This window comes from Callorhinus ursinus, unplaced genomic scaffold (genome assembly GCF_003265705.2).
Source record: "Callorhinus ursinus isolate GAN/ISIS: 27379988/994484 unplaced genomic scaffold, GSC_fseal_2.0 scaffold1, whole genome shotgun sequence".
Lineage (NCBI taxonomy): Eukaryota > Metazoa > Chordata > Mammalia > Carnivora > Otariidae > Callorhinus > Callorhinus ursinus.
Window position 1 is genome coordinate 97,298,492 of NW_027397063.1, and position 13,016 is coordinate 97,311,507.

At 35.7% G+C, this 13,016-nt stretch overlaps 1 protein-coding gene across 8 annotated transcripts in view; it reads right to left on the reverse strand.

Annotated features, from left to right (window-relative positions):
* The window catches only part of LEKR1 (leucine, glutamate and lysine rich 1), a 186,479-nt gene that overhangs the window by 56,764 nt on the left and 116,699 nt on the right, over nt 1–13,016 (reverse strand). For all 8 annotated transcript variants that reach the window (XM_025879937.2, XM_025879929.2, XM_025879922.2 and 5 more), the window contains one exon: nt 4,052–4,133. In XM_025879937.2, coding sequence (XP_025735722.1) covers nt 4,052–4,133 — 82 coding nt within the window. The remainder of the gene's footprint in view (nt 1–4,051; nt 4,134–13,016) is intronic.

Consider the following 13,016-nt stretch of genomic DNA (forward strand, 5'->3'; position numbering starts at 1 on the left):
CATTCTGTCGGCTGTCTTTTGGTTTTGTTGACTATTTCCTTTGCTGTAGAAGCTTTTTATCTTGATGAAATCCCAATAGTTCATTTTTGCCCTTGCTTCCCGTGCCTTTGGCGATGTTTCTAGGAAGAAGTTGCTGTGGCTGAGGTCGAAGAGGTTGCTGCCTGTGTTCTCCTTTAGGATTTTGATGGACTCCTGTCTCACATTTAGCTCTTTCAACCACTATATGCCAACAAATTAGATAACCTGGAAGAAATGGATGCATTCCTAGAGATGTATCAACTACCAAAATTGAACCAGGAAGAAATAGAAAACCTGAACAGACCTATAACCACTAAGGAAATTGAAGCAGTCATCAAAAATCTCCCAACAAACAAAAGCCCAGGGCCAGATGGCTTCCCAGGGGAATTCTACCAAACATTTAAAGAAGAATTAATACCTATTCTCCTGAAACTGTTCCAAAAAATAGAAATGGAAGGAAAACTTCCAAACTCATTTTATGAGGCCACCATTACCTTGATCCCCAAACCAGACAAAGACCCCATCAGAAAGGAGAACTACAGACCAATATCCTTGATGAACATGGATGCAAAAATTCTCACCAAAATACTAGCCAATAGGATCCAACAGTACATTAAAAGGATTATTCACCACGACCAAGTGGGATTTATCCCTGGGCTGTAAGGTTGGTTCAACATCGGCAAATCAATCAGTGTGATACAATATATTAACAAAAGAAAGAACAAGAATCATATGATCCTCTCAGTAGATGCAGAAAAAGCATTTGACAAAGTACAGCATCCTTTCTTGATCAAAACTCTTCAGAGTATAGGGATAGAGAGTACATACCTCAATATCATAAAAGCCATCTATGAAAAACCTACAGCGAATATCATTCTCAATGGGGAAAAACTGAGAGCTTTCCCCCTAAGGTCAGGAACACGGCAGGGATGTCCACTATCACCACTGCTATTCCACACAGTATTAGAAGTCCTAGCCACAGCAATCAGACAACAAAAAGAAATCAAAGGCATCCAAATTGGCAAAGAGGAAGTCAAACTCTCACTCTTTGCAGATGATATGATACTTTATGTGGAAAACGCAAAAGACTCCACCCCAAAACTGCTAGAACTCATACAGGAATTCACTAAAGTGGCAGGATATAAAATCAATGCACAGAAATCAGTGGCATTCCTATACGCCAACAACAAGACAGAAGAGCGAGAAATTAAGGAGTCGATCCCATTTACAATTGCACCCAAAACCATAAGATACCTAGGAATTAATCTAATCAAAGAGCCAAAGGATCTGTACTCAGAAAACTATAAAATACTCATGAAAGAAATTGAGGAAGACACAAAGAAATGGAAAAACGTTCCATGCTCATGGATTGGAAGAACAAACATTGTGAAGATGTCAATGCTACCTAGAGCAATCTACACATTCAGTGCAATCCCCATCATAATACCATCCACTTTTTTCAAAGAAATGGATCAAATAATCCTAAAATTTGTATGGAACCAGAAAAGACCCCAAATAGCCAGAGGAATGTTGAAAAAGAAAAGCAAAGCCAGCGGCATCACAATTCCAGCTCTATTACAAAGCTGTCATCATCAAGACAGTATGGTACTGGCACAAAAACAGACACATAGATCAATGGAACAGAATAGAGAGCCCAGAAATGAAACCTCAACTCTATGGTCAACTAATCTTTGACAAAGCAGGAAAGAATGTCCAATGGCAAAAAGACAGTCTCTTCAATGAATGGTGTTGGGAAAATTGGACAGCCACATGCAGAAGAATGAAACTGGACCATTTCCTTACACCACACACAAAAATACTGGTTACCTTCTCGACATACACTACAGCTTTCTTCCTGGCCATCGGAGCCCCATTATCATAATCCTACTTGGTCTAAACTAATTGTGGTAGTCTTTTTCCCCTCGCCAGTGATTCATTTAGGAGAGGGTATGTAAAGGGTTTCAGCCAAAGAGATGTAAAGAGAGGGCTGTTTAGTGGCTTCTGGGACATTTTTTCCTCATTTCTAAAGAGATACCAGAAAAACAGGCGCTTCCTGTCTCTGGGTGGTTCCATTTGGATGTGGTACCATCTCGTAATCACAAGAGACTTAGTAGTTCTTTCATAACTCAGTTTTCTAAAAATGGATACTCTGCCCATTTTCTAATTTTAAGAAGTTCTTATATAGGGCAGGAAGCAACAGTTTTATAAACTGAAACAAAAGCATTTCCTCCAGCTAATTTGTTCGATGGACTTTAGTGAGGTGGTATTTCTCACTCCATCTCCAATCTATTCTGACTCCTGTCATTTCTCAGTATTTACATTATAAATTATGTTAAAAATATAATTAATAATGGGGAGCCTGGGTGGCTCAGTCGCTTGAGCATCTGCCTTTGGCTTGGGTCATGATCCTAGGGTCCTAGGATCGAGCCCCACATGGGGCTCCCTGCTTAGCAGGGAGCCTGCTTCTCCCTCTCCCTCTGCCTGCTGCTCCCCCTGCTTGTGCACGCTCTGTATCTCCTTCTCTGTGTCAAATAAATAAAATCTTTAAAATATATATATATATTTAATAAAAAATACCACAAACTATGTGAATATTAAATGGGAATGTTCCCTGTATATATAGAAAATTCTGTGCCAATTTATCAAGTGAAAAATCAATTCATGTCACAACCAATGAGCTTTATTCTTTTTCCTCAGAATGCTTATTTCTGTGGTTAGCCTCTCTCCTAACTTGCCAGGACTCCACTACATATGATAAGTCTTGGTGGATCCACAAATTCCCTTTTTAGTTTAGTCAGTACCAGCCCTACTCCTCTATTCCTAGAATGTGCCTTTGTCACTTATTGAGATCTAAGAAGCCAAAGTCACAGAGTTGCCGTGGCCTGATTAGGTTGCCCTCCACATGAGAGGTCCATATGGCCAAAGCCCTCCCTAATGTTACTAGAGGGTGGGGAACAATGGGTTTTTTGGGAGGGGGGGTAATCACCATTTTGCTTCTCTCTTTCATGCTTGTTTTCATCCAGAAAGTTACTTCCTGGGCCCAGTGAGTCAACCAAGGACCCCCTGTCCACTCATTCCCTCAACCTTAGCCATTATACACAGATGGTTGAATTACTGTATTTACTGTACTATTAACCACAGTTTTGTAAAGCTTGAATATTTGCTTTCTTTTGTTTTTAAAAGACAAATTATTTTGCTACAAATAATTCAAGTATACATTAATTTGGTAGGGCATTTTTGGAATTTGTTCTTCCTTGCACTGTTAAGAATTTTATTAAACACATTGTTCTTAGGAGTAGTTCATGGTCAACACAACATTTGGTTGCTAAGCATTCTAAATATTTATATTTCTTGTGAGGTTCATTCTTCCAAAATATAGGAACTGAAAACCAGAGCTACCAGATTATATACCACAAAATAAAAATTTATTTTTCAAAGATTATATAAATTCTATTTTAGTATTATAATTATAGATGTATGATATTTATACCATAAAGTAATTTTTGAAACTTCTGAAGTAAATTCATTTCTAAAAGCAATAGTGCTCTGGATATTTTACAAGGGCATTTTCTTGTCATTTGTTTTCCAATATTTTCTTTCTTCCTTGTATAAAGCGTAAGTACTCCAGCATTTCAAAGATACTCAAAGATACTTTTTCAAAGATACTCTCGTTTTGAACTTAAAATTGGTAATTTTAAGAAACAACTTCAAAGTTGTTTCTTCTGGATGGATAATAAAGAGACACATTAAGAGAAAAAAAAATCAGAATATTTCACATTGAGTTATACTTGAACAACCAGGGAAAGCTTTAATACATGAATAGGTTAAGTTTCTTATTGAGTGAAAGAAACATTTTATGTATTTAAAAATATTTACATGTCCTTTAATATACAAGACAGGCCAGAAAAGTTCCTGAGAAAAGCAGACCACACTCACACAATGAAATCACTGCCAAAAGAGTCATAGAGAACAGATGGTAAGGGTGGGAGAGGCTTTCTAAAATCTACAGGTTGTTCAATGTTTACCATCTTACATGAGCTTTGCTTTATAGTTGTCAATCTTGGTCACTGCCTTCTGAAGGTTTAGCCCAAGTGCCTCTACTTGACATTGTAAATCTGAAATGACAGTGTATTCATCTGATTAGTACATTCAAAATGTCCAGATAGTTTCAGAGTGTAAAACATATTCTTTTAGAACTGCCATTCAGTTCCTGCAGCATACTACAGCTGTTTACTCCACTTTGCCTGGATATGCAGCTCATCTCTTCGGAAACCCCACAGAATTAACGGTTTTTGACAGATCCAATTTATTGGCCTCTTTCTGCCACCAACATCTTGTTAATTTTCAAACAGCTAATAGGCTAAATTTTACTAATGTTTTTAAAGGAAATTTATGTCACTGACACACATATGAATTTCTGATCATGTGGCTCACCTCTGAAACACCTGACTGCCTGAGCTCGCTCTTGTGGCCAGGAACTGAGAAGTATCACTGAGACCTCCTGGTAGAACTGAAATAGATAAACCATGTGCAAGGCTCCTGGTAAAGAATTTGTTAACTCTGGGTAGCATCTAATAGGCATTTTAATAACTTTCAAAGCCAAGAAAATACAAGCAGGAAATTGGCTTCCATAGTCTGGGGAATTCAAGCAGTGTTTGAGAAAGCTTATTCAAGCAGCCGTGTCTAACGTGTGCAGATGCAGAACTGAAACTAAAGCAGAAAGAACAAATGGCTTGAATGAAGTGGGTCCTGCCATTAGCCTGTGTGTGGGAACTATGATCTGAACCCCCACTGCAATGACAGCTCTTGTTGGCACTCTTTTTGAGAGAAAAGTAGAAAATAAACTTACACAGATGGACTAACTGGTTTCTATGGAGAAAATAATTTAACACCCTGGAACTATAAAATTTCTATGCTACACCTGCTCAGATATGTTTTAATAACATAGCTTTAATAGTAAACTTTAAAATCTTTGTGCATCCATACAAATACATAACATTTCTATATATATTGTCAATCTGCCTTCTTAGCTTTGTTTTATGAAGAAAGCCAGTTCCTTTAAATTAGAAAACAAAACAAGACAAAAATCACTCTAAACGGATGTTTTAATTAGAATTTGCCAGAAATTAGTATAAATCTTCATGTTTATCCAGTACTTACACATACATTATTTAATGTTATCCCTCAAACTTCTATCTAGGTACAAATAGCCCCATTTTTCAGATGAGGAAAAAAAAGGAGATACTCTCTGATTCTCTTGCCTGGTATCTTACAATATGCTTTTTATATTTATTTATTTATATGTTTTTTTGAGAGAGGAGGAGGGACACAGAGAGAGAGAAATCTTAAGCAGGCTCCCTGCATGGTGTGGATCCCAAAGCGGAACTCGATCTCATGACTCTGAGATCATGACCTAAGCAGAAATCAACCTTAACCACCTGAGCCACCTAGGCACCACTTGCCTAATATCTTACAATGAATTAATGCATTAGCCAACAGTTTAACTGACTGAAGGTTTTTAACTCAGCTGAAGGGATCAGTTTGAAAGAATGGCCGCTCAAAGTAAAAGTCAATAAGGACTTAACTGATAGATAGTATTTGTAGGGTCCATTTTCCCCAGTTATCAAGTAATATCATTATATGAGGGAAAAGATGACATACATATAATTTATTTTTGAGTGCAACCTTCTGAAACAAAGCAATCTCTTACGAATGTTGCACAATGGATTGCTTTGTCATTAAGTTCATATGGACTTGTAGAGGGGTTCTATTCACACAGGCACAGCCAAAAGATTTCAACCCATCCTCTGAAGAATAAGGAAGGAAAGAGATTAGTGTTTGTTGATGGTGCACTCTGTGGCACTGTGCAAAATGTTTTCTCCTATATCATTTCATTTACAGTCACAACTACCATGAAAAACAGATACATATTTTCACTAGTGAAGACTCTAAGGATCTGAGTAATTAACTAACTTATCAAAGGTGACATAGCTAGTTAGAAGTGCTCCTGTGATTCAAACTCAGATTAGACTCATCCCTAAGTCCTTATCTTTCTAACTCTCCTACATGGGCTCTCAAAATATAAAAGCTACAAGGGGATTTGATATTCGTCCACGAAAGTATGGTTAGTGTAGCTATAGATCTGTTTAAGAATCTTTAAAGGGGTATACTTAAGATGAATAAAAAGTATTTTACATAAAATATGTAGTAAATTAGCAGAATGTCTAACTCCAAGAGATGGTTTAAATTTTGAAAGTTTAAAAATTATTATAATTAATGAAAGAAATTAAGACAAATATGGTATTATTGTGACCAACTTTATGACACTGACTTCAGAAAGAACAAGTATGCCTTCTTATTAATGTCCTTTGGTGCTTTTGTCAAAACATAATCTTAAACTAGATGAAGCATGGGTCTGAGCCTATGTAATAAATTTCATGTTATCACTTCTAAATACAGCTATTGTTAAGAGGAAGAATTGATTATCTTGACCAAATAATTGGTACTTGATATGTGAATTTTATGCAATTAATTCTCAATTTCCTGATAATTACAATAGTAGATAGTAAAAATGGCAGCTAATTTACAACCCCATTTTTATAGCATTGGCAAGTATTCTTTTTTTTGAGAGAGAGAGTGTGTGTGTACATGAGAGAGCACGAGAGTGCGCAGGGGTGAGGGGCAGAGGGAAAGGGAAAGAGAGAACCTCAAGCCAACTCCCCACTGAGCAAGGAACCTGAAGTGGGGCTCAAAGCAGGGCTCAATCTCACAACCCTGAGATCATGACCTGAGTTGAAATCAAGAGTTGGAGGCTTAACCGACTGAGCCACCCAGGCACCCTGCTTTGGAAAGCATTCTTAAGCTCACATTTGAATATACTTGTGCATTATATTTCCAGAATTTACTAGGTTTAAAAGAAAATAAACTACACAATCATGACCCATGCAAGAAAGGAAAAGCTACTATACTTTCCAGTATTATTCTCTCTGCATACCCACCCCAAATATCCCTTTCTCCCTGGTTCAAGATAAGCACAGACAGCTTAGTCTATTTCACAGTGCCCAATGAGTGAAGAAGCCACTTCCTTCAGAAAGTTTACTATGTATTTACAGCAGCTCTGAGTCAAAACAGGGAAAGGAAATAAATGTTTTACTCTACAACACAGAAACCACTGAATGCTGCCATGTGAAGTAAATAGAAACAGAAAATACAAGTAATGTCAACAAAGAAATCACTTTATATAAACAGAGAAGATACCACAGAGAATTGAGAAAAAAAAGATTCATCATGAATAATCCATAATGTAAACTGACCAGCAGTATATAATTAAGAGTTAACATATTTTCATGGCTGTTTCTTTTGTTGTTGTTTTTACTTTTGGTTACATTTTCTCTAATAAAGAAGCGCTAAGAATTATTTTAAAAAATACACAGAACTTCTCTTTACTGTTCTGAATGAGGAGTAAGCATGCTATTGGTTTATTATTGGTTCTGGTAGACTAGCAGGGTCATTTTGTTTTTGGAAGCAGAGTGCCCAGTTTCTGTCCTTAATAAAGGAGCACAGTTAGGATAAGCACCAGAGAGATTAAGCCACCTGCACAAGACCGCTCCTTCAGTTCCTGAGGCAAGGAGTTCTTAAATAAGTGTATTGTTCTGTGCAGGCCTTCTCTATAGTTAAATAAATTCAACTTCAATTTTCTGTCATTCAGCATGACATTGGATTATGAGGCAAAAGGCCCTAACTGCCTACAAAAAGAAAGGAAGCATTGGCTTTAAACACCATGCAGATGTAAGGCGGAACCCATGGAAACAATCCAAAATTTACAACAGCAAATTCTACTATGATGTGACTGCGTTCTTTACAGATATTAAATAAGAAGCAAATGATTTTGAATGAACAAGACAAAAAAGAGCTCTTAGCCTCTCTTCATACGAAGCCAGCTGCTTGCTGGATAGCATTACACAGGCATCAGATTTGGGGTAATTAGTCATTTAAGAGAATGCTGCTATTCCAAAATGTTTCTAGAAACTACAAATACAAAAGGTATTCATAGTTAGCTATTTTATAGAAGGATAAAAAAACATTACAGTCACTTGGAGAGTATATTTAGTATAACGTTTGAGAAAACAATAAATAGAACCTTTATAGTGGAAAGATATTTCAAGCTTAAAGCTTTCTGTATAAACACACACACACACGTGCACACACACACATACGCACACACACAAAATCTGGTTCAAAGTGGAGGAAACTGATTGTAGGTTCAAGAAGCAGAATGAAAGAACAACCAAGCAGAATTGGCCCTCAGAGATCCCAAACGGGAATTTTTTCTAAATGAGAAACTGAAGGCTCTATACTTTTTTAAACGGTTGAGGAAGAGGAAAAACAGAAGTTCACCATTTTTAACACTCCTATGACAGGTAATATAAAGGTGTAGTGCATGATCTCTAAAGCCAGACTGCCTATTTTCAAATCCTAGCTCTGCTTCTATGAGCTGTGTGACTTTAGGTGCTTTAGTTTCCTTATCTATAAAATGGTGACTACAGCATAGGATTGAGAATTAAGAGATTTAATGTATGTAAAGAGAACAGTGGCAGGCACATAGTGAGTACTCCCTGCTCGCTCTTATCATTGGTGGCAACGAGTGAGGCCACCTGGCTCCCACACTCACTTCCTCTCTGAATCTCATCACTTTTTACCTTGAGGACCTTGTTCTTGCAGTCAGTCCAAGTGTCACCAGTGGTTATCCTTGTATGGGCAAGGGTAAAAATGAAGGGTTTAATTAAATATTTTAACAATATACAGAGTAACAATGGCCATGTTAAAACTTGTTAAATATGGGTGATGAATTCACCCACATTTGTTATATTATTCTCTGAATTTTTCTGTTTGACATATTTTATAGAAATATTGTTTGGAGAGGGGTCTTTCTTGTACAGTCAAGGATGATAGCATGCTCTGTACTAAGGTGTCTAATCAACTCAGTTGTGTTCAAGGTACAAAAGAAAACAGGGTTAGAGAACTTGATGTGGAAGTGGGGGATGAGGTTGAAACTTTAAAGACAATGCATTTGATTCTGTGAATAGCTAGCTAGAGGGGTATATAGTAACAAGGAAGGTTGTTAACTTCATTTTTAAGACATTGGGACATATTATTTGGATTTGGGAATGATCCATTCTAGAGGGAACCATTCTAGAGTGTTAGTGAATTTGATGTAGACTTTAATTTGCTTATGTGTGGAAAAAAAATAGTACTTTTTGCAGGTGTTTTTAAAAACTACACAAGTGATGTTAAGCTATGCATATCATTTTCATTCTTACTTGTCTTCACTACACATTATTTTTGAGACCTACCCATGCAGCCATATATAAATATGATTCATTTCTTTCGGACTGTCATATAATATCTAAAGTGTTTACATGTCACATTTTACTAATCTAGTCCTATAGTGATGGAACCCAGTTGCTTGCAACTTTGTGTCACCACAAATAATCCTGTGACAAAAGCTTTCTACCCATCTTCTTGTGTACTTACAAGGGAGTTTTTCTGCAGCATGTCCTCAGAACAAATTTATGAGGTCATAGGCATACACACACTTAACTAATGCCAAATGGTTCCCAGGATGGAGGCACCACTGTACATTTCCACCTCACTAAATGAAGGCCCCTGCTTTCCTAAATACTTACCAGAAAGAGCTATTTACTTTTTTTTTTTTTGCCAATCCACAGAGTGCAAAGTAGTGTCTCATTGTTGGTTTAATCTGCAGTTCTCTGCTCACTATTGAAGCTGATCATCTCATTTTATACTTCTTAGTCATTCCTGTCTCTCTTTTCATGATTTGCCTTTTTTCCCCCAGTCTCTTTTCTATCTACTCCAATTGAGCTTTCTTCTTCACTCTTCCACAGAAATAGCTTTTTTTTTCTTTTTTAAAAGATTTTATTTAAATTCTAGTTAGTTAATATATAGTGTATTATTAGTTTCAGGGGTAGAATTTAGTGATTCATCAGTTGCATATAATACCCAGTGCTCGTTACATCATGTGCCCTCCTTAATGCCCATCACCCAGGTACCCCAACCCCCCACTGACCTCCCCTCCAGCAACCCTCAGTTTGTTTCCTATGGCTAAGAGTTTCCTAAGGTTTGCCTCCTTCTTTGTTTTTAAACTTACTTTATTTTTCCTTCTCTTCCCCTATGTTCATCTGAAATAGCTCTTTTTAAAGTTAAGAATGACATGCTATCCTGGCAATTTCAAAATTCAATTCTTTGTTCTTATATAATTCAACCTTTTAGCAGCATTTGACACAATTGTTTACTTCCTCTTTGAAACACTCCTCTTGTCTCCATTACACTATACTCTAGTTTCTTCCCATCTTGTTGGCTAATTGTTTCTCAGTCTCTGTTGAGGATCCTTCTTCTTAGAACACTCCAGGGTTCGGTTTGTAGCCTTTTCTCTACCTGCATTTTCTCTCTAGTGGATCTCATCTAGTTTCATGGCTTTGAATAGCATTTATATAAAGGTGTCTTCCATCATCATCATCACAACTAATAAGTGCTGAGTACTTACTCTACCAGGCACTACATTCTATGTGCATTACACTAATTTAATCTTCACAATATAAACTCACTAGAATGTAAGTTCCACGAGAGCAGAAACCTTATCTGCTATATTCATAGTGTTTGAGGCATGGAAGTATTCAAAAAATAATTGTTGAATGAATAAATGAAATGTTGTAGATAGTAGAATAAGAACGCCTGCAATTAAATGCTTAAATTTATGTATCTAGGGTTAAAAAGCATGGAACAGAAGAGTTGTGCAGTTTTCATTGATAATATCTAATATGTGCTTGGCATTAAAATGCAAACTTCCTTATAAATAGGTTATTTTACTTCACTAGACACTCATTGAGCATCTACTCTGTTATAGGTAGGGTCCATGCGAACTGGATTCAGTCTACAAATACCAATAAAATATATTCCCTTGTCATTAGAGAAATTATAATCAAGTGCCTCATTTTGCCTTCAAGATGATTAATTATGTTTTAGAGAAATAAATAACTCCTTTAAATCTAAACCTGTTTTATTTTTCCAATATTTTAAATGACTTTATTTAGTTAGATGGTTAATTATATGGCTGAAATTGTGGGATTTTTGATTAGATATAACTAATGTGAATGAACATAATCAGTATGCTGCATTTAGAGAATATTTATATGTATATTTCATTAACCATAGTTTAATGAGCTTTGACTTTTACAAAAGTAATGTCTCACTTAAATTTTTTTTTAAATGAGCATTAACAGAGGAAACCTTTGCAGATGTAAGAATATATACCAATAATAGAAGAAAGTTCTATAATAAGTATTCAACTGTATCAATTGCAAATTAACCTATTTTAACTTTAGCAAACATTTTACAAAGCTCAGATGTTGATATAGCCACTTGGAAAATTCATTTTAGGGTTTATACTTCAGAGATTTGATTCACATCTATTTTGAAACAAGTATACTTGAAGTACATTAACATTTTTCACATAATGCCAGAAAGGACTGAAATAACATTTGGACTTTAATACATCAGATGCTAGAACAGGTGTGGATACACAGCTAAAAAGTCGCAATTCAGTCCAGATGTAGTTATATTAAAACCAGAAAATTATTTAGCTAGGTGTGTGTGGGCAGGATAGAGTAGGGATATGCATTAAATTATGCTAAGGAGAAAATCAGATATTTAAAATTTGGAAATGAATTACATTCTAATATTAAGAATCAAAAATTTACTTCAGAATGCAAAAAAAAAAGCTTCTAAACCTTCACTGAAGTTTATTCTGAACATTAAACCAATCCAATATAACATGAAAATAACTCTAACTTATGGGGGGGCTTATGAAATACTGTAAATTATGAATAGATAAGATAGGAGAAGCCTTAAATTCTAATGTTTTTACCCTGAATAAAACTATTCTCTCTCAATTGGCAAACGAAGATAATACATCATCTATATCATTGGAATAATCCTGATGGATTTAGAAACTTCTGAATACTTTAGAACAGTACTCTGTTTTCTGACAAATTTGTACATATAAATAAATTCACAAATCATACATATATATTATAATGAGATTTTTCAAGACTGGAAAATACTAGTAATGGATATGGACAGGGACCTACCATGAACAGAGTATTAGCTAAAAATACTTATGGGATAAAAAGAAATATACTTAGGGTTAATAATAAAGGAAATGAATACATGGAAGACAGAGAAGTTTAGATCTAAAAATATTTAAGACATTTTCAAATAGAGTCACATAACCATATAAACATCAGTTTCTTTAATGAATCGGTATGTTTTACAATCAGAATGCTTACAGAGATTTCTGTATGCAGGACAATTTTATGCAAGACTGTGAAGGAGATGAAGTGCATCATCAGCCACACAGAGCTCTGATTCTTCTTGTTATACCCTTCCCCCTTGTTGTGCTGGGATGGCAGTAAAATAGGTAAAGGGAAAGAATTTCTTCAAAAGATTGCTTTCATACTTTGTGCTAGTTGCATTAAACAAATTCTAACACACAATCACATAATTTAAAAGTATCAGACAAAAAAAACCAAAAGTTTATAATTTGAAGATGAAAGATCATAAGGCAACACTCACAGATATGTGAAAAGATTTAGCATGAGGTTATGTATCACAATATCATTTTAACAGAAAAAAAAGAGAAAACAACTGTCCAAGACTAGGATACAATTAAATAAATTATGATTCACCCTAAATCAAAATACCATGGATACTTCTGACCTGGAAAATTTTATAAAAGAGGAAATGGGGGATTGGAGATTATAAAACTCTATTATTCCATTCTTTTTTTAAATTAACATACAATGTATTATTTGTTTCAGGGGTATGGGTCTGTGATTCATCAGTTTTACACAATTCACAGCACTCACCATAGCACATACCCTCCCCAGTGTCCATCACCCAGCCACCCCATCCCTCCCACT